The 23,226-nt window shown below is 43.2% G+C and overlaps 1 protein-coding gene across 1 annotated transcript; it reads left to right on the top strand.

Annotated features, from left to right (window-relative positions):
- The first annotated feature begins 22 nt into the window (after positions 1 to 22).
- Positions 23 to 22,962, top strand: spen (spen family transcriptional repressor). The gene is made up of 15 exons (XM_067239710.1): positions 23 to 105; positions 2,588 to 2,908; positions 7,137 to 7,751; positions 9,738 to 9,895; positions 10,065 to 10,265; positions 10,375 to 10,526; positions 10,820 to 10,945; positions 11,124 to 11,237; positions 11,346 to 11,459; positions 11,626 to 11,726; positions 11,837 to 19,658; positions 19,787 to 20,125; positions 20,312 to 20,506; positions 20,629 to 20,787; positions 20,963 to 22,962. The coding sequence occupies exons 1-15, from the start codon at positions 23 to 25 to the stop codon at positions 21,092 to 21,094; spliced, it is 10,632 nt and encodes a 3,543-aa protein (XP_067095811.1). The 3' UTR covers positions 21,095 to 22,962.
- Positions 22,963 to 23,226: the final 264 nt, after the last annotated feature.

Below are 23,226 nucleotides of genomic sequence, written 5' to 3'. Positions count from 1 at the left end.
TCGGGGGACAGGAGCGCACAGTATGGTCCGGGAAACCAGACATCTATGGGTGGGAAATTTACCCGAAAATGTTCGAGAAGAGAAAATCATTGAGCACTTCAAACGGTGAGTAAACGTTGCAGCTGCATAGCCTATTTAGTGTAACAAAGAGTTACTGTTCAGCATCGCGCTAATAAAGTCAAAGAATCCCACTGTGGTAAATTGCCGTTACCCAGTGACAGTCGTGTCAGCTCGCGCTTACCAGCTCCGACTGTTCACAAAATTGTGACCATGAGGAAGCGAGGTGGCAAGGTATACACCCCCCAATAACTCAACTTAACCGTTTACCTGTCTCTTTCCTTGCCGTTTTATAGTGTTTCTCGTGCTGTGGAAAGGACCAGTCAAACATTGCAGTTAATTACTTTATAACACGCTGGCTGAAGCTGCATCAGAGCAAAGCAAGCTTTGAACTTAATGGATTTGCTTGCCAGTGCCTGACAAAGTGGACTCTAGTCCAGTTGTGCCTTGTTGTTAGCGCTTCACCAGATCGAGAGTTTAGAATGCACGCAATCTACCATTTAATGCGTAACTCTTATCCACGTGCAATGAATGTACGCTTGCGAAACAATAATACGCCTTCCGGTAGGCTGACCAACACCAACTTTAAATACAATTCGCTTCCCAGGCAGTTGCTAGTCACCTACCAACAGCTGTGTCGCACGCTAGTCTTCATGTTGGTCACTATGCAACATTGTTGCAAAATTGAGGTTGTACTAGCTGGACATGGGGAGCAGAACTGATCATTTTTGCAACTTTGTATGAACGCTAAGTTTTAGGACGGTGATTGTGATTCAATGTTCTCCACTACAGTATGTCCATTCAGAATTCAACTAATTCGAATTGTGCTGTGGACACTGCGCCTGCTGCACATGTTTGTCTAAATCGCTCTTAGATGCGATCCACAGGATTTCAAATCAATAAATGTGACACACATGTGGATAGTGTCATCGTACATTATTAAACGTCAAAACATAGGAACATTGGTTTAATCTACACCTGGATTTGACTGATGTGGAGCGCTTGTCTTGCTCCTCGTGGCTGTCAATGAAATAACAACCCACCAATCTGTCAATCTATACACAAATGCAAGGCTAATTGAAAGACAATTTCCGTATTACGTTTTGCAATTTCTAATTGATCCAGGAATAGAAAGTGGGACAATTTCAAGAGCTTGGTCATCAATCTGAAGTATGACGCTTTGACATGTGCTTTGTCAATACGGGTTAACATATTGCATGTGTATCACATACTGACCAATGCATCTAAATTAGGGGGTCCCACCTTTAAATTGTTTTTTTTTGTTGCATTGAGATACTCGATGACATTCATGTTTAATAGGTTTAAGCCTGTCATTCATAATGTGTGTACGTGTTACTATTTACTTGCAATCGGTCCACAAACGTGTTTTTATATAGCCTAAATCTGCATAGTCTAAATATTCTCTAAAAACTGTTGCGCTGATGCTGCACCATGTCTACACAAAGTAGTAGAGCAGTGAATGTGCAGGAGAACATTTTGGAGTGCGTATAGCGGACCCTCAAGCTGTATTGTAACAAGAGTCAGTATGCAGGTGCATGACAACCCAATGTCTGATAGGAGTCACTGAAGATGGGGGACGGCAGAATGAGTAAGCAGTGTGAACGGCTTTCTAAAATGGCGTCAGAAGCTATTCAATGTGGGAACTGGCATACCAATATATTTATGGGCAGTTTTCCAGGTGTTATCCTCCGGAGTCCCGGGCAACGAAACGATTTATTTTCAGCAATTTTCTTATGTTTACAACTGAAATAAAAATGTGGACCTAGTGATATTTCGTTTATAGATACACATTGTGTTCATAACAAAATGTGAATATTGGTGTTTTTTTCACGTGTAAGCGTGCCCTGATTGTTTATTTACCGAAAACAATGTAGCCTATTGTTTTATTGTGTCGCAGTTGTCATTAGAATTGTAAACTAGCCTATTTATCCATCCATATGTGCGTCTATTTAGGCATATGTTCACGATTGTTGAAGCGGACATTAACGCCTACAAATTTGTAAAAAGTCTATTTTTGAAATAGCCCACGTGTTCAAACCTCCCACGGACATGCAGGCTACACTGGAAACGTATTGTTTTGCGCATATACGTTGAAAAACTGACGAGGTTTGGGGCATACCTAACTGATAGATCTTTTGAATTGCATAATAAGAATCGGAAAACACACAAGAAGCTTACAAGGAATGTCACGTGTCTTCAGGCATCTGCCCAGACCTTAAGAAAACCTTGTTCAGGTGGCTCAATAAAGCACCTTCCTGATGAGGTCTTTTGGAGCAATGCTAGTAGTCTTGCAATACATCTACATACATATATTTTCACCTTTATTGAATATGCCAGTCTTTCAAACTTTGTTGCTTGATTAGTTTCATCAATCAACAGTTATGTGAATAATTAATTTGCAGAAGTAGGTGTTAATGCAACTGAGAATCCAGTTTTTGTTAATGGGACAAGTTTAAATACAGTAAAAAATGATGCTAATCAATTTTTGTCCCCCTTTTTTATTCTCTAGATATGGACGTGTTGAGAGTGTCAAGGTGCTACCAAAGCGAGGATCAGAAGGCGGAGTTGCAGCCTTTGTGGATTTCGTGGACATTAAAAGTGCTCAGAAGGCTCACAATTCTATCAATAAGATGGGGGACAGAGACCTTCGCACTGATTACAATGAGCCGGGCACTATCCCTAGTGCCGCGCGAGGGCTGGACGATAGTCTGAGTTTAGGCTCTCGTGCCCGGGATGTTTCCGGGTTCACGAGAGTAGCAGGGGGCCCAGTGTATGGGCCCCTTGCGTCGCTCCACACCAGAGATGGACGCTTTGAACGCAGACTAGACGGGTAAGTGGACAAAGTTTCTCTGAAGGCAGGGGGGACCTTGGTTTCTTGTAACGCCTTACCCCCAAGCATCTTTCCACCATCTATTCATTTACTTGTTTGGGGGTTAAACTGAAAAAAAAGAGAGATTATGAAAGAAGTTCGTACTCAAGAATTAATCTTTTAGCGATCCCCTCAAAAGTCCTCTGAGCGTTGCCATCGCTCATGGATTGATACTTATGCTAGACACCAAGATGCACTGTACATGAGCATGTTATACACTACGCACACAAATGTATTTCCATGTGTGTTGCGAATAGCGTTATGGCTTTTGGCGATGATCTTGATCTGTGAGCTATACCTATTCTGTGTGGTGGATATCACAGTTGCGGAAAGTGCGGGGCAATATATTGGATATCGTAAAAATTCCCCAGGATTATTGGATGCTGGAGAGAGATTGGTCCAGCGGCCTTTCCTGGGAACGCCCTAATCTGGAGTACAGTGCCCTTCTTGGTGGATTAATGTATCACCCTTTTTATTGTCATGTAACAATACAACCAAGATTACATATTTACACATTTAAGACACATTAACTAGTATTTGGATGAGTAGAAATTAAGCTCTCGATCATTTTGCATCTCCTTCGGTGTTATGTGCTTACCTCGTTGCCTGGAATCATGTGGATAACCTAACCAGGACATGTATTCCCCTGTTGGATTAATCCCGGCCAAACTTCAAAAGGATGTTCTATTGTGCAATAAAGGTATGGGTTGGTTTTTGTTTTGGATTATGTCTGGTAATAGGGCTTCACAATTAATTGCGGGGAGACCTCTACTGGTGATCAACTTCGTAGAGATGACAGAAACAGTGAGCATTTTTTCCAAACCTTTTTTTCCGTTGGGAATTTTTCTCCCCTTTATTTTTTGTTTTTTTTGAAAGACTTATTTGGTGGTTGCAGCGGAGAGAAGAGTTCACACATGAGACACGTACTGGATGTACGTTTGGGATTGTACAAATCAAAGAAATGCAATGGAAATCCGAGCCTGAAGAAAATGGCACGATGCAAACGGAGATACTTGCATTTTGGATTTATTCCTGAATCTGGAACCACACCTGACCATGGATACAATCAGTTATGTATCATTTCCTGCCTGACAAGATTCCAGCTGCTTGCCACTTTACTAACCTGCTTTGGAGAATCATGGATAAAAGGCTGTCTTAAAGGTTGCAATGAAATGAAAATGGACTGAATACACCTGGATTATCACCCAGAGATGTTAAAAAATTTTTTGTGACTGTTGTAACAACTACCAAATATTCAGATTGAGAAGGAAGTAGGATGAGCTGGACAATTATAGAAGAAGGAAATACTCCTTCTTTCCCCTTGAGACTTATTGCTGGTGGGTGATCAATAGCACTGAAGATGGCCTTGTGGATATTATTTTTTTATATGACGGGACTTTACTGGCTTCTTCCATGAAATTAGTTACATAATTCAATCGATTTGTTTTATGCCATTCTTTTTTTCTTTTTTGTGTAAGGACAGCTGAAATGGACTTCTATCCAACCGAGCACAATCATGTTGACGTTGGCCTATTTGTGGGGAATAAAATGTTGCGTTGCACCCCTGCCAGACAAGGAAGGCATCCCGATGTGGCAATGAGGATTACCTTTTTGGAAAAATGATCTACCTACATTTTTGTTCCCTTTTTTCATGCCCGCGCAACTTCTCATATTTGTTTTTTCTATTTTATTTTTCTTGCTCACAAATTCTGTCTCCCTAGATTGTATTTGGGATTGTAGGTCGAGTTACCGCTCTCTCAAAAGGTTGGTATGCCCTGCCCTGTGTATTCTAGCTGTTCTCTCTAACCCCTAGTTTGATCCCTTGTCTCTCTTCATCTCCCCCACTAACAGAAGTAGCTGGTAATTTAGACATAGTCATAACTGCTCCAGACTCCGTACCCCTTTACCTGTTTCCCTCCGTGCTCTTACCCTACCCCACACCCCAGCTCCTAACATCTGCTCCCTTTAGCCTGTAGTTGCTCATTGCTGAAGCATTTTTTCATGAGATGAGAATGAAAAAATGCAATTTGATTGAGACTGGCTGAATGTAAACACGAAGGGGGCGTAGCTTGGAAAGACTGTTGCTGCAATGCACCTCTTTACTCTTGAACTAAAACTAAATTACCTAAAACGTAGCCGTTTCACTTTTACTACAACTGTACATTTGTACTGCCCCAGAGTTTACACTCAAAGTAGGATCCTGCACATTCTTCAGTTGATTTCATGACTGTTTCGTCTTAGGTGGTAACCTTGGAAACTAGGGCATTGTACACCTCTTTCCAGTAGTGTGCTAACGCAGGGCTTTCTCTAGGATCTGATTTCGAATACAAATCAAATATGCCAGAGCCATGGTTTATGAGAGAATTAGATGCAGCCCATACAATTCATGTATTAAAGATGGTTACAATACTGCTACGTTGTCAAAAAGAAGAGTAGTTAAGTGATTTGGAGCCAGACTGTCTCAAATAGTAGTCATGTTACTTTTATCACACAAAATGTAACTGAAGACCAAAGTAAGGAATGTGTTGATAATTATAATCTAGGACCATACCGCTAATCCATCACTGTTTGAAAGTGGTCATGCATAGTGTGCGATTGAATTATTTTCAGGCTTCATGAATAATATAAATAGCTTGAAAATGGGGTGTTTTCAATGTGCGTATGAGAGAGGGCGTGAGGAAAAATGTAAGCATGTGTGCTCTTTGTGTGTTTGTGACGTTGAAATATAAGGACTTCTATTGGACAGGCATGATTCATTGCTTCATTAGCACATTTAAGGGCACATGGAGGTCAAGGTAATATGTCAGGTTCACAACACACATGCTCCTAACGTATTCTGAATCCCACTGCCGGCCCCAAGCCTGCTGTTAAAATGTGGGGCAAAAAGCATTCTAGATTTACCTGGGTCATTATTCCAATGGCTGTTATCACCCCATTTAATGTCAATGCATATTTAGCTTCACAAACACCGGGAGGTTTGATTCCAGTTTATATAAAAGATCCTTGTCTATTATAAAAGGTATTAAGACCACAGATCCTTTGCATTTGAATATTAATGGATTTTTTGGCAAATAAATTAACAGATCACCACAGCAAAACCTAAGTTTGGTCCGAAATGAATGATAAAGCGGCATGTGTTGACTAAACGCCAATTATCAAGTAAATAAGTCAGGTCATCAAAACAGTTTTTCAAAACTATAAATTGAGGTCAAAATGATAATTTAAGTCCTGCATACATTTTGCCAGTCATTATAATTTTGTCCCTTTTTAGATCTTTGAAAAGCTTTTAGATCTTACACGTTACACTCAGGTTAATTTGGATCTGACTCTTGTACTGAGCTCTTTTTTTAATGTTTGCATGAATTTTTCTTGAAGATTAAAGATAATATCAAAAGCATGATTATTTAGATACAGGCATGCAAGCCTATTTGTGCTAGCCTCTGCAGTTCTTGTCAGTCTTATCTGATTTAATGTTCTTGCTCCATCTGGTACTGGTTTGTTTAATCTTAAAGACAATTATTAAAACAAGAAAACATATGACATTGCAAAAGAATCCTGTCTATATTAAATATTACTATTAAATTGTCTCATGAAAAAGTACAGATATAAATGAACAGATTGTCCCAACATTTTAAACAGCTACTGGTCAAGAGAATAGTGGTGTCAGTCATTTGGACGGTATATGTAACATGATACTCAGCATAAAAAAAAGATCCCATCATGATATTTTGTGGAATGTGGGTCATTATGTAAAGTTTGGATTATCCTTTAGTTCTCCTTTTGTGGAGAATGCTCACATCCATAGTTTTGCTTCCGCAGATGAAGGTTTAGCCATAATATCAATCTTTTTTATTTTGTTAACAAGACTATAGATTATTGTTACTTCCTTTGGGGACATCAGATGGCCCATCACTGTTTTGCTGAAAGAAATAGGTATATTTGATTACATTTAATGATGACAATTTAATCGTTATTGTGTCTCAAATTGTATCTGTAAAGCAGATAAGTCTTAGTTCAAAATCAAATAACATTTTATTTTAGTACTTAAACCCCAAATGTTCAGAGCGGTTTGTTTCAGCTACAGTCTTTAACCTTATATCCTGTTTAGCTACGTTATTTCTCATAAAAAAGAAAAAGTAACAGCGATCTCTTTCTCCATTTCCTCTTCATCCTTCTCATTTTCACTCAGGACCGCTGAGAGTCGGGAACGTGCATACGATCACAGTGCCTATGGACATCATGACCGTGCCGGTAGCAGCTTTGACCGCCAACGCCACTACGAAACGGATTACTACCGCGATGGCAGGGAGAGGACTCTTAGTGCTGGTGGGAGTGTCTCCAGCGTTGTCAGTGGAGCTGGTGGATCTGTCCCGGCTGGAGTTGGCGCGAGTATTGTGGGTGCTGGTGCCAACGGCAGCGGGGCGCCTGGGATCAGTGGTACTGTCGTGGGAGGGAGCGGAGCATCCGTGTCCTCCGGAGTGGGCTACTATCGTTCGCTTAGCCGGAGCCCTTGTCGCTTTGAAGCCACAGACCCTCGGTATGACCCCCGTGCAAGAGAACCCTTCACCCTGGCCAGCACGGTCCACAGGGATCTTTACAGAGAACAGAGGGGACGTCGCGGGGAACGGACTTACCACCACAGTCGAAGCCGGTCTCCGCACTCGTCGCACTCGCGGAACCCCTCTCCGCAGAGGCTGGCCAGCCAGGCCACCTGCCCGCCTCGCTCCCACAGCAGCTCCAGATCCCGAAGCCGGTCCTCTAGTTCTGACTCCGTCAGCAGCACCAGCAGCAGCACCAGCGACAGGTGGGCACTCCGGCACAGAACAGGTTAACAGCCACAGTGTGTAAAGTGCAAGGCTGTCCAATCCTGGTCCTCAGGGGCCACTTTCCTGAATGTTTGAGATGTTTCTCTGCTCCAGCACACCTGATTCAAATGAATGGGTTGTTATCAAGCTCTGTGGAAGCCTGATAACGACCATTCATTAGAATCAGGTGTGCTGGAGCAGGGAAACATCTAAAACGTACATTTAGTCACGTATCCAGAGCGACTTTACAGTAAGTACAGGGAAATTCCCCCGAGGCAAGTAGGGTGAAGTGCCTTGCCCAGGGATGCAATGAATTTCGCACGGCCCGAATCGAACCGGCAACCTTCTGATTGGTAGCCTGATTCCCTAACCGCTCAGCCATCTGACCCACACTTTCAGGACAGTGGCCTCTGAGGACCAGGATTGGACACCCCTGGTATAGTGTTATAGCTTAAGCTGTAAACCAAGCTTAAGACCTTCAGTTCGATAACAAATTGTTCAACTTCATAGAAGCAAGCCAGGCTTGTACTCAATACAATGTAGACAGGATGCAAACATTTAAATGAACCGTTAAGACAAATCCTGATCCTTATTCTACATAATTTAGCATGAAATTGCTTTTAATTTTAATTTGCTGTTCTTGGTATTCCTGCAATTATGGCAAAAAACGGCACAAAGAATTGAGTCTCTCCAAAACCCAAATGACAAATCGAGTTTCTTTTTATGAATTCATACATCCCAACAATGTTAATTCAAGTATAACATGAGTCCATCATGAATGATTGTTATGTTAAAATAAGCATAGTATGATTGTATTTGATGTTGAAATACTGTTGTGGTTGAAAATGTTAGATTAAAATAGGTAAAGTAAAAGCTAGATGTAGTGTGTGTATGCAATTCAGCTAATTACCGAGTACAGGTATTGTAATGTAACCTCACAAGGATAATTCTACAGCACAAAAGAAATGTCTCCGCTATTCAAGAAAAAGAAAAAAATCTCAGTATTCAATCAGACACAACAGACCTCAGAGATCTAAATTCACCCAGCAGCACATTTCAGGTTTCAGGAAGAAAAAAAATACTACTGGGAAATTTTAGGAGATGGTTGGTGTGTTTTCTCACTGCCTACCTCTATGTATGGGTGAGGGTTCCCCCCCTCCGTGAGATCCAGTTGGAACTGGAAATTTCTGGCCACTGCTGGCTCCTTGCCCACTCCCACAGGCCAGCCTCTATCAGCAGCACTTCCGGGAGTGTCTGGGAGAAGGATCATAGGAGGAAATAGCAGAGGGAAGCTAGGATACAGAGACGGGCATGGGAATACTGGGATTTATGATCATTTGAATTTACAATTGGCTACTGCAAGCCAAAATCTTAAGAAATAAATCACCATTGTCTTGAAAATGGGTTCCTTTTTTGTATGTGAACGTAGGAGCTATTTTGCCATCGTTAAAATAGTAGACGGCAACCTCCTCCATCAGTGTTGCTCTATGTCCACTCAAAAGGCAGGCTTTGTCCACTGCTTGTAAATCATTGTTTGTTGTCCTCTGTTAACCTCAGTTATACTGACGTCATGAAAGTGGGGTACATTTACATTTGTGCCGGACATTTGTGGAAATACCGTATTTTTTTGTACATTTTTATTTTTCGAAACTTCCTCTGCATGTTAAAATACTCTAAGCTGAACAGCTCTGTTAATACCGTCATTGTTGATTAGGTTTTGTGGTTGATATAGTTATGCACATAATTACAATAAATTATGTAAAATAGTGTTCCTAGGGAACACCGGAAATACTTGTTTTGGAGTATGTTTGGCCACTGCCAGACACAGACATTACATATTCTCCTTTGTTTTACAAAAATATCACTTTAACCTGTCTAGATAAGGCTAAATGTTGTTTGTGATAGTCAGTCTAAATTAACCACATCTAAAGGTGACCTATTATTAAATGATGAAGCTCACCAAAACGGTTCTTTTCTGGCAACAGTGATTCTAGCAGTAGTTCGAGTGATGATTCCCCAGCTCGGTCTGTCCAATCAGCCGCTGTCCCTGCACCATCAGCAATTCCTCTACCTGCTCTTGACAAGGATGAGCCTCGCAAAAGTTTTGGCATCAAAGTCCAGAATCTTCCTGTGCGTTCTACAGGTTAGTGGCCAACTCGCACCTGGCACGTCCAAAATGTATGAAATGTTTTTTTGTTTTTCAAACAAACTTTTTTCTTTGATGTAGTAAATTTATGGTTTTCATGATTCTTCTCAAGCTGTAATTTTTAAATTGTTGTGTGTGTGTCTCTCTCTCCCTCTTTGCTTTTCAGATACGAGTCTGAAAGATGGCCTGTTCCATGAGTTTAAGAAGTATGGAAAGGTAACATCGGTGCAAATCCACGGAGCGTCAGAGGACCGGTATGGCCTTGTTTTCTTTCGCCAGCAAGAGGACCAGGAGAAGGCCTTCAGTGCATCGAAGGGGAAGCTGTTTTTTGGCATGCAAATTGATGTCACTGCCTGGAATGGCCCTGGTAAGTTCTACTACTTGCCCATAAAAGATAAAATAATATTTGAGAAGAAAGAAGAGAGAAACAGCTAAGGTCAATGGAGGCATTAACGAGAAGCTACTGCACTTTTCAGAGACAGAAAGTGAGAACGAGTTCCGGCCTTTGGATGAGAGGATAGATGAATTTCACCCCAAAGCCACACGGACACTCTTTATTGGCAATCTGGAGAAGACCACAAGCTACCATGACCTCCTCAACATCTTTCAACGCTTTGGGGAAATTGTGGTATGTTCTACAGGGTTGGGGGGGGAGTGTTTGCTAATTAGTAGTACATTTACATTTAGCACACGCTCTTATCCAGAGAGACTTACAGTAAGTACAGGGACATTCCCCCGAGGCAAGTAGGGTGAAGTGCCTTGCCCAAGGACACAACGTCATTTTGCACGGACGGGAATCGAACCGGCAACCTTCTGATTTAATAGCCCGACTCCCTAACCGCTCAGCCATCTGACCCCTAGTAATGTCATTTTTCTGCACCTCTTGATTCATTGCACTTTCTTTTCTTTCCGTTCACATAGGATATTGACATCAAGAAAGTTAATGGTGCCCCTCAATATGCCTTTCTGCAATACTGCGATATCGCCAGTGTTTGCAAGGCCATAAAGAAGATGGATGGGGAATATCTTGGCAACAATAGGTTAAAGGTAAGAAATAAAAAATTTGTACTTTTCATTTTAATTCTCTAATTCACCTCAGTTACCTGAGGTAGTGAATACCTGTATTGTATCACAGAGGAAGGCTGTGTTGTGTGAAATCAAGGTGAAAATGTATCTCTTTTTTTGTTCTTTTTTTTTTGTTGTGTTATGTCTGTCTCTTGTCCAGCTTGGTTTTGGAAAGAGTATGCCCACAACTTGTGTTTGGTTGGATGGTTTAGCCTCAAACACCACGGATCAGTATTTAACCCGTCACTTCTGTCGCTATGGACACGTTGTGAAGGTAAATGTTCCTTTCTTTTCACCCATATAAATACAGATTTTTTTTTTCTGTAATTTTTTCTTCTAATATTCATCAATACTTTTGTATTTATTATTCCATCCTCCACAGGTTGTCTTTGACAGAATGAAAGGAATGGCCCTAATTCTGTACAATAACATAGAATATGCACAGGCAGCCGTCAAGGAGACCAAGGGTTGGAAGATTGGGGGCAATAAAATCAAGGTGAACTGGAATTAATACAGATTTTTTTCTTTAAATTTTTTTATGTAACTACATAAGTACCTCAAATCATCAATAGAATGAAGGATATCACACTGTACTGTAGTTAGTATTTGTCATCTCTAGATTTGCATATTTTCTGACTCAAGTTTCTTTGTTTTGTTTACAGGTGGACTTTGCAAATCAAGAAAGTCAGATGGCTTTCTATCGTTCAATGCAGGCTTCTGGACAGGATATTCGAGACTTTTATGAGATCCTATCTGAACGAAGGTTTGCATAGTTTCTAAGAGTCATTTTTTAACCATACATGCGTATCATCAATTCAAATCTCCAATGACATGGGAATAAAAACATTACTGTTTTTGTTTCTATTTGAATAGGGATGAGCGCAGACCTCAATACGAGTTTCCAGCAGAACGAGCGTTCTATGAGAATGTGAGAACCCCTGGAACCTACACTGAAGATCCACGGCGCAAGTACCCAGCCAGAGGCCGGGAATTCTATACCGAATGGGACCCATATCAAGGAGATTTCTATGACCCGCGATACTTCGACGACCCCCGTGAATACAGAGAGTACAGGGACCCCTATGAGCAGGATATCCGCAAATACAGCTACCTACAGCGAGAGAGAGAAAGGGAGAGGGAGCGCTTTGAAACCGACCGTGAACGCGATCATGGACGGAGGACAATCGAGCGGAGTCAGAGCCCCTCTCATCCACGACGTCCGGCCAGCCCCACTGCATCTCCCTCCCTCTCCGAGCGTCCACCAAGTGATTCAGACCGAAGGGTTTGCGGTCGGTCTTCGGAACAAAGTGAAAGTTGTAGTTCCCTTTCCCCGCCTAGATTTGAAAAGCCTGACAAGGCACGAACTGATCGCTATAACAAAAGTGACAAGCCGGAGAAGGAGAGACTCTTTGTTGAAGCTGAACGTGGGAATGGGAGTGAAAAGGAGAAGCGGACTGGACGCAAGGAGAAGAGCGAAAAGGAAAAAAGCGAGAAACAGAGGCTGAAGAAGCTGAAGGTGATGTCACCCAGCATTCCATCATCTGAGACCGACCCTGAACTTGAACGTGATGTCAGCCCGGATTCAGTTCTCCGAAGCAAAGCTATCAAGTTTCTGGCAAAGGAAAAAGATGGTGCTGGCAAAGGACAGCTGGACCTTCCACCTTGTGTTGTGCAGTTAACAAGAGTGAAAGAAAAGGAAGGCAAACTTATCGGCCAGACTGTCCAGGAAAAACTGAGACCAAAAGCAGAGACTGAAAGTCCTGGGCTTGCATCGCCTACGACTGATCCGAGGAGTCCTCTCTTCCGCTTGGAACCTCAAAAACCAGAGGTCTCCAAGCAAGGAAAGGTGCCAAAAGACAAAAACATGGCAAGTCTGGTGGAAGTTGTTGGACTTGATGTGAAAATTAAAGCCAAGAAACGTGGAAAGTCTGACCTCGATGGATCCAATTCAATGGAATATGACCGTTTAGCCGCACGGAAGAGGCGTTTTGAGGAGTCTATGGGGAAGACTGAAAGACTTAAGAGACCTAGTCAAGATGATGAGGATGGTAAACTAGGGCTTAGGAAACTAGTTGAAAATACTTTGGCTAAAGAGACAGAAGGAGACAAGAATCTTGTGCTGAAAGGGATACATAAGAAGGAATACCGGAAGTCTAAATCGGATAGACTGGTAATGGTTCATAGTCCAAATGATGAACCACAAGAGTTGGAAAGTATCTCTATGGGAATGGGTCTCAGTTTGGAACTGCAGTCTCGACTAGGGGAACCGACAGAGGAGGCTGTCGACTATTTAGAGCCCCCATGTCTTACAATGGAATATGAAGGATTGAAAAGCCAGAGTCTCCTTAATATCTCTGACAATGGCAGTCTTTCCTTGGATGCAGTCGCAGAGAATCAGACAGGGAGATCAATAGAAAGTGAAGATCGTGTAGAAGGACAGGTCAAAAGCATAGAAGAGGGTGAAGAACATCTTGACTCTGACATTTACCTTCCTCAGAGCTGTGTGAAACCAATAGATCACAGCCATACACTTAAACAGAAAAAAGAAGAGTCGGGTTATTCTGGCAAATCTGAAAGCCCTCAGGGTTCTGACATGGATGACATCGAAAGGTGCAGTGTTGTGCATGAGACAGGAAACCCACCTCATGAAGCCCTTGAAAATTCTCTATCCTATAAATGGAAAAAATCGGAGAGTTTAGATTTTGAAATTCTCAATAAGAAAGAACTGAACTACGGGAGTTCCCAGCTATTACATGAAGATATTGACCAACGTATCACATCATCAATAGTCAAGGATGAGTGTCCCTCAAATGAGGAAGAGGAGGCTTCCCAGTTATCACAGTCAGTCACAAGTACAGAACCTAAAGACTCTCTAAAAGCAGAGGAAAAAGTCTTCTCACGGATTGAGTCATTGAAATACGACTTTGACATGACAGCCAAACAATTTCCGTCTCCTGATTCTGAATGTCCAAAACTCAGGACGACGTTGCTTGGTTGTGATGAAGAGTTGCTGCAACGGTGGGAGAGACGGATCAAATCTGATTCTGTCAACCTGGACATGACCTTCCCCAGTAGCATCGTGAAGAGCGAGGGCATCCGTAAGCGTCTTGTCCGTGTACTGGAACCAGGAGAGGTGCAGTCAGATTCGGACGATGACGGAGAGAATAAACACCATTCCCCCAAGTCAAGCACCTCACTTTCCTACATACTCGGTGAACGTGAAGAAAGGTTGACGGACCTAAAGCTTTCAGGCTCTTTGGAGAAGAACAAGTTTTATTCTTTTGCACTGGACAAGACCATAACTCCTGACACAAAGGCACTTCTAGAGCGGGCCAGGTCACTGTCATCCTCAAGGGAAGATAATTGGTCCTTTCTTCCCTCTCGCTTTCCAAGTTCCCACAGTTGTTCAGACAAAGAGAAAGTAGAACTGGCACCTCGACCTATTCCCTCTTGGTACATGAAGAAGAAGAAGATTCGTACTGACTCTGAAGGAAAAATGTGTGCTAAAAAAGAGGAGCTTAAGCCACAGGATCAAGAACGACAGGAGCTGTTTGCTTCTCGTTTTCTTCACAGCTCAATCTTTGAACAGGATTCAAGGCGACTGCAACATCTTAAAGGCAAAGATCATCAGCATTTTGAATCGGGGGTTGACAAGCATCACGTCAAACAAGGTGCTGTTGAAGGACAATCTGTGGCAGAAGGAGGGGACCTTCCTCAAGAGCCCATAGTCCTTTTCCAAAGTCGCTTTTTGGAACTTCAGCAAAAGAAAGGAGAGCAGGTTGAGTATGTCGATATGGCGGCTGAAACGGAAGGGCAAATTGGCAATAAAGAGGAGTTCTTCATGACGACTGAACCTGAAATGCATTCAGACATTAAACCTGTGAGTCCCTCACTTATTCTTCCAGTTTCACCAGTTGTTGTTTCACCCAGAGAGATGTCCCCACAGCACGAGAAAGAAGCTAATGAAACTTCATCTCCAGAGCAAACCTATTCACTTATTAAAGAAGAAAAAGTTGAACCTATTCACGAGGTGTCTCCTCCACAATCCCCTCCAGAGGTAAAGGAACCGTCTGTCCCCATTTTAACTATATCCTCTCCTTCGGTCCTGACCGAGCCGGAGATTAAAGTGGAAACAAAAGAAGAATTATGCGAGCACAAACCCCCAAAAGAAAATAATTTGAGGGAACATGGTATGTTCTTTGAAGACAAGCCTCTCACTCCTGGCAGTTCTTTAAGTAGTTTTGAGGTAGAACCCATGGAATTACACAGTTCCGCTTCTCCCGAGCACAAAGACAATATGGAAGTGATCAAAACGGAGCCTCAAGCAGAGAGAATTGATTCTGTAGACTTTGAGCTGCTACAGAAATCAGAAACTTGTCATGAGGTTCAGATGCCAGTCTTGGATGCTGAAGTTAAAGCAACACAACCAACCCGCAAACAGCCCAAGAGTAAAAGGGCCAAGTCAAATGTGTCAGTAACTCAAAAGCCACATTCCTCTCAAACTGCAGCCCTTGAAAAACCAGCAACACGGAAGAGTGAACGAATTGACAAAGAAAAGCTCAAGAGGGCCTCATCTCCACGAGGGGATGTCTCAAAAGCACTGACTGACCCCAAAACCACTAACAAGTCACCTATTTATGCCCCCGACTCCGAGCAAAACATTGATGGCAACTCAATCCACGGAAGGGCTAGGCGCAGAAATGTTAAATCAGTGTATGCAACACAGCAGGATGGAGAGGCTCAACAAACTGGCAAAGATGTAGTGGAGTCATCTCGCTCCACTCGTAAGCGTGGAGCTGACAAAGAGCTTGTTCAGCAAGATGGACAGAATCCAGCTACTAACACAAGGCGAGGTCGCCCTCCCAAGGCACGCAAGCGGGGTGAAGATGTATCGCCAGTAAAAGGGGACCATCAGAAAACTTCAGAGGATGACACTGATATCAAAGAGCCTGCAAGCACAGGGGATGTCTCAAGAGTTTCTGAGGGTTGGCGTTCACCGCGAACCCTGAAAGTGCAATCAGCTCAAAATACTTCCCCCTCTGGAATCTCAGCTGGCAGGAAGGCAAGCAGGGTAGATAAACAATCCGAAATGATATCATCAACAGATAAGACCGTTGACACAATTATTGAAGATCCTGAGCTTGATGCTAATGACGAGTCTGAGCAGGTGGAACATATTTTAGTTGAGGAAAGTAAGAGAAGCGCAGTGCTGAAAAATGAAAAAGACTCAACAGATCAAATTGAGAAGAAATCAACCGAAAAGGCCAAGAAGGTGGAATCAACTAGTGCGGATAAGAGACAACAATCTGAAAAGAGTATCAAAGGTAAAGCCCCAAGGTTGACTCAAAACACTAAACAAGTGACCGAAGATAAGTCCCACAGCTTAAGAAACCTTGAGATTCGAGTAAGTGTAGATGATGTCAAGGGGTTGCTACCCCCAGATGAGGATGAACCTGAGTCCTTAGAGGCTCCTCCAAAAAAGACAAAACCAGGAACAGCAGAAGAAAAGACTACCTCTCATCTTAAAGGGGCAGATGAGCTTTGCACAGAGGGAAAAGAAGAAGAAATGACACCTGACTCGGAGCCCCCTGTAGATCCAGCAGCAGCTCTTTTGGCACGGCAGATGGAACTTGAAAGAGCAGTTGAAAACATAGCCAAACTTACACAAGAGCAACCTCCTCAACCCTTTAAGGAACCACCTACAGAACCACCGGTCTTACGTCCTCCTGTCAAAGTGGAGCCAGAAGTTCAAACAGAGGTTGAGGAGGAAAAGCCGGCAAACCCGGCAAGTGAAACCGAACTTGCCGCTGCCATCGATTCCATAACTGCTGAAGACATATCTGCTGATACAGATGGATTTACAGCTCCTCCTACTTACACTGCACTAATTCCAACGCCTGAACCACTGGTCTCACCTCCTTCCAGTGAGGTAATGGAACCTGAAACACACATGGTCATCACCAATATAAATGAAACAGTCTCTGATGTTAGTGTCATAATGCCTCGTGCCAAACCAGAAATGCCTGATTCAAAGAAAGCATCATCTGTGCCAGAGGACCGCCCTTTACCAGAAACCCCCAAGAAGGCCAGCAAAATCAGGTCCAAGACTCCAAAGAAATCCAGGAATCGGAAAGGTGCCATCAACAGAAAGGGTGAGACTGTTGAAGAGGTGTCAGAACCCACACCCTCCCTTCTGAAGCTACCAGGCTCCATCCCTGAAGATCTGGAGACCAACTCCAAAGCAGCTACAGTCACAGCCGCAGCAACAACAGCAGCATCGGTTGTCACCGCAGCTGCTACCTGCAAACGGGATATTATGTGCACCATGACCGTTGACACCCCCAAGGAGGCGGAACAGCCTGCTGTGGAGCAACCAGTACCCCAAGAATCAGCCTTTCACTCTGGCACAACGAGCATCTCTGTCTGTAAAAAACCATCAACACAAACATCAGCCTCTGCTCTATCTCCATCTCCAGCCCTCACACCACCTTCAACCCATTTTAACATCCCTCCGTCTCGCCATGGTAAGATGCCGTTGTCCCCAGACTGGCATCCAAGAGCTGAAGATAGTAGAATCCATGTTACACCTGCATCTCAGGTGACTATAGTCACTTCCTCGGCACCTACAGTAACCACTCTTGGGACCCCTATAGGGAATCCTCCATTACCCCCTGATACTAAGGCATCAGACATTGATCCAAGTTCAAGTACACTGAGAAAAATACTGATGGAACCAAAATACATGACGGTATCTAACAGCAACTCGATTGCCACAACCATGTTGACGACTACGCTAGCGGACCCTCGCATGTCAGAGAACGAAAATTCTTCTGACACAAGGCACCCACATTCAGAAGACAGACCGTTATCTATGACACCACAGCACACTCCACAAAAGCCATCCCCACTCACTGAGACCCAGCAGAACTTTGGAGAAAAGATGCACTCAGTCATTTCATCCCCTACCACCTCTGTCATAAGCAGGATACCGATGCCTTTCGACACTGACGAAGCCCCACGGATATCCCTTAGCAACCGCAGTTCTGGTCTGTCTCTGCCCAAGCAGAAATTCAAATCAAGCATGAATGAAAATCACAGGTATCATGGCATAGAGGCATCAGATGATGGAAGTGGTAGAGGGCGTTCTGTAGTGGAGAACACACCCTACAACACAGGCTCCAGTCCTGGTTTGAGGGTCAACACTTCTGAGGGTGTGGTGGTACTAAGTTACTCTGGTCAGAAAATGGAGGGACCTCAGCGGATAAGTGCCAAAATTAGCCTGATCCCACAAGCCAGTGCAGGTGACATAGAGTTTCAGCAGTCAGTCTCCAAGTCTCAGATTAAACAAGAACCTCTTACCCCATCCCAACCTACAACACCAAAAGGACAGCCAACTCCCACTGGGTATGGACATACTGGTGTGCTCCTTACTGGCCAGTTGTACAATTCCCAGCCTGTTATATCCTCTGTTAAGCAAGAAAATCAGTGTTCAGATAAACTTGAAGCTTCGTATCACCACGGACCCCCAGTTGGTCCAGTAAAGATGTTCCAACAACCAGTCACTAATTCACAAGTATTAATTTACAATCAAGCTGTGATGCAGCAGCATGCCAAGAAAAGTCTTGGAGCAGACTCGACAGCAATGAAGGACCTGGTCAAACCGTCTAACCTCAGCCCAGTCATGAGCCCACACCACCCATCTTTGGCTGGGAACCGAATGAGCCCCAGCCCCATCACCCCAACTGATCGGACAGTTCCACACTTAAAGCAAGAACCCATCTCCCCTCGAACGATGGGACACTCACCGTCCCCCTTTGCCAAAGCTTGCCCTCCCAACAGTTCCCCCATTGGCTCCGTGGTCATGAGTTCCGGCATGCCTACAATGTCTCCTTATGCCCCCAGTGTTCATCACCCTCACCCAGAGCAGTCAGTCATAATGCCACCTCACAGTGTCACCCAGTCAGCGTCCATAGGTCATATCTCACACGGTGAGGTCAGGATGAACACCCCGCAGCTCTCTGGGATGAACTACGGCAGGCGAGCCGATTCCCTGCCATTGCCCCGTGGACCTCCACAGAGGTCCAATACCCCTCAGCCGGTCATAATCAGAGACATGGTGCTGCATTCACACACTGGCACAGCCGGGCCACCTCCCAGCAACAACACAGATGAGGACCCCAGGCACTTCCACCAGGCACTACGCCGCCCTTCTGCACCACAGTTGCAGTCGGATGTGATGATGCTGCAGGCAGAACACAGAGGGCTCCATCCAGGCCTGCGTCTGGACCAGTACCGGGACATGCGCATACTCATGCACCATCAGCTAGGAGAGCATGGCGCCGCCGAGGCCAGGCAGTCGCGCACCCCGGAAGCTGGCGGAAACTCGTTCAGCAACATATCTGCCCCTTCTAAGAGTCCTTTGATGGGGAAAAGTATGTTGCAGCCTGTCAAAGAAACATCCAAGCCGTTGGAGGGAAATATGTCACACCCACCTCATGCAGAAAGTAGGATCATGGGAGTGCACACATCTTCTCCTGTCATGGTGTCTCCTCATCCTCAAGGGGTTCCTCTGATGCATCCAGGCGGCGCAGGATCCTTTCCTGTTTACCGTGACATGAGAGGTTTCCCTTCCCAGTTCCCCAACCACCCTTCAATGGGATTGAACCTCAGCCCCTCTGGATTAACACCTTCCCAGGTCAGAGAATATGCTTTTTATTTCCAATGTTGTGAAAATCAAACTTTTTCAATGATTATGTCATGTTTATTTTAATGTTCATGAAAAAAAAAGAGAATCCACTAAAGTGCTTTACGTTTCTTGTTTAGGTTCATCAGGAGGGTGATCTGGGTCACAGGAGCAAGCTGTCTCAGTCACTGTCTGCCGGGCCACAAGGTGGAGGAAGCAATGCAAAATCGGACACGGCTCACCTGCGTCACACAGCCACCATGGACCTCTCCAACATGTCTCGCATGCAGAGGGACACTGTCTCACCTTCGTATCCATCACCCATGGCTCTCTCCCACAAGCAAGAGCTCACTCTGCAAAAGAGCCAAGCAGCCTTCTTGTCCAGCCCCCCAACAACGGCTCTCCCATCAAAGCTGCGACCAGAGAGTAAAATGGAGCACTCAGGACACCAGTCCCTTGACACAGTACAGCTTCTAACGGTAAGGGAGGTTCATTTAAATAACACGAAAAATGCATTTGCTGATTCCTTTTCTGCCAGGACTGACCTAAGGTTTGTTTCATCTGGCCTCAGTCAAGATTTTTGGCTCAGTTTTAACATTTCTCTAACTTACCTTTTTTTTTTTTTTTTTTTTTTTTTTTTTACACTCATTTCTATCTTTGTGCAGAAATACCCTATTTTGTGGCAAGGTCTGTTGGCACTGAAAAATGATCAGGCGGCTGTCCAGCTTCACTTTGTCTCTGGGAACAATGTGCTGGCCCACCGCTCCCTTCCGCCCCCAGAGGGAGGTTCCCTGCTCCGCATCGCCCAGCGAATGAGACTGGAGGGGGTTCAACTGGAGGGTGTGGCCCGCAGAATGATGGTGAGTTAAGTTGTCTTCCATTGTTGTAATGTCTGCATTATTTTGAAAAGATGAACCCGTAATCTAACAAACTATGGACATCATTAAATAGATGTTTTGCTCTTCATTGTTTTGTTTTTTAGGTGGACAGTGACTATTGCCTTTTGCTGGCTCTGCCGTGCGGTAGAGACCAAGATGACGTCCTTAGTCAGACCCACGCCTTAAAGGGAGGCTTCATCACCTACCTGCAGGCCAAACAGGCAGCTGGCATCATCAACGTACCAAACCCCGGCTCCAATCAGGTCTGTGTGCATTCTAGCTTGATTATAACCTCATCGTATCAAATGTCTTTCATTCTTTATTGACGTGAATTCCATTCGCATAGAATCCATTAGCATAGATGTATGTACAAGTCTTAGACCTCTGACCTATGTGCTCTATCCCTAAATCCCCCCCCCCCCCCTGCCCCCTCCACAGCCGGCTTACGTGGTGCAGATTTTCCCACCGTGCGAGTTCTCTGAGATCCACTTGTCAAGGCTTGCTCCGGACCTTCTCAACAGCATCTCCAGCATCTCCCCTCACCTAATGATTGTCATTGCCTCAGTTTAATTACCTCCTTTCTCCAGAGCGAAGCCAACACCAGCCTTTTTTGTTGTTGTTGTTGTTGAACTCATTCAGTTTTGAAGACTGGAAATGCCTCATAATTTCTTTCTTAAAAGGCTTTGACCTTTTTGTCTTTTATGAACCATGTACTCACACTTATTTTGCGTCACCAAGTCCTTAAGTCATCCTTCCACCTCTAGTTCCACAATTCTTTTCCTTTCCAAGAGTTTATGGAAGGGTGGAAAGGGTTTTTTTGATGATCAATTCTATGATCATTCATGTCACTTTTTGCCATCATTGGAGGTAAACCGGATTGCATGAGGAAATTTACAGACAAGGATGATTAAGGGATGTTTTTACTCTCATTGGGAAAAATATATATATTGTGATTTTTTTGGTGATTTTTTTAATTAAAAACTGATCTTATCAGTCATTGCACTATGTTAAAGAAAACTTTGTACAGATTCGAGAATAAAATGTTATGAAAAGCTTTGCTAGTGCAAGTTGTTATTAAAAAAAAATCAGCATTTTGAGAATCATGATAGCTTGATCAACCCACTTGAAAAAAAAAAATAAAATTATCAGCCGAGTTAATGTTCTTCTACTTCATTTCCAGAGTCAACTTCATCTATCCTCAATGTTCCTTCCCCAGGAACCTAAAGTGGGATTTTGTGGAGTTGTACAGTTTACACTCAATGCCTCAACAGGGGACTGTATGTAAAAAGATATCATTTGTTTATTTTGTTTTGCCTCCTCTTTATGCCTATAGGTGTTGTGAACAATTGCAAAACTGTAAATATTATAAATATTAAGACTGAAGAGAAGGAAGGATACTGTGGATTACTTAACTCTGACAAGCTCATCACTTTCAACTTTTGTCGCCGGAGTGACATTGAAATCTTGGTTCTTCAGAAATAGATTCTGTGCCAAAATGTCTTTTTTCAGATAAGAACCCAATGTATCTAAATAACCAGAACCTATTTTCATACTTGACTTTGTATTTGCCACGCAGATGTAATAGCCTCTGTTTTGACTACTTTGTATTTGCCACGCAGATGTAATAGCCTCTGTTTTGACTACTTTGTATTTCTTTTCATCTGGTCAATTTTCTGTAATTACTCAACATTGTGAAATTGTCTACATTTCCAAGAAGTGCTATGAACAGTTGTATTTGATGTTTAATATCAAAATAATTTCTGATGCTGTTCGTCAAACTACCAGTTGTCATTCTCTGTCCTTGTGTCCTCCACTGCCCTCTACTGTTTTAGTTAGCTATACATCAGTATCTGTACAGTACCCTAGTGTAAAAGGCAATGGCTTATGTCAACAATAGCATGCTTCTTTTGAACTTTCAGAAAGGGTCAAGTTAATCCATAAGGCAAGAATGTGACTTGAAATCATGCCGCAAATGGGTTTGTAAATCTGTCTCCTTCCCCAGAACTTGTGTGTCCTTGAGCCAAGCTGTATATACTTACGCTCTCAATTTGTGCTCTTGTACTTCCTTCCTTTCCTTATTGTCTCCTTCCAGGGTCCTCATTTTGTTTTGTGTGACGAAACAAAGCAGTCTGAAAGAGACAGAAGCTAGGTGTGAACCGATGCAAGCAAACTACGACTCAGTTTTGTGGTGTACATATTTCTTTGACCGCAGACTTGAGTTACAGTCATGGTTACGTTGAAGGCACTTATAATTTTGATACACAAATGAAAAGAAAAATGAAAAAAAAGAAACAAAATGATTAATGTTAAACTTTGTCTTTTGATCAATCTTAATTTCATTTTGAGTGTATTTTGCTGTTCCTCCATGAGGACATTTTAAACTGTAAAATAAATGGTTGTTTAACATGCTTCTACAGATCATTAAATGGTCCTTCTTGGTTTGTGTTTTTCTTTGATCCTCCCACTCAAGACTTTAAACTCTTATGACAGAGTAATATTTCTGAGTCAATTTAACAGCATTGCTACATTTCCAATCAAGGCAAATTTCCTGCACTACCTCGATGTTATATTTTTACAGTATGATTAAAACGTTTGCTAAATGAAACAGTGATTCAGACTATGAATAGTTGTAGTATGTCCTGTGGTCACAAGATGTCCTCACAGGCCTGTTTACAAAAGACACAAAACATGTTAGGGACGTG

This window comes from Osmerus mordax, chromosome 7 (genome assembly GCF_038355195.1).
Source record: "Osmerus mordax isolate fOsmMor3 chromosome 7, fOsmMor3.pri, whole genome shotgun sequence".
NCBI classification, from domain to species: Eukaryota; Metazoa; Chordata; class Actinopteri; order Osmeriformes; family Osmeridae; genus Osmerus; species Osmerus mordax.
The sequence above is the reverse complement of the archived record's forward strand: the minus strand, read 5'-3'. Positions and strand labels throughout refer to the sequence as shown.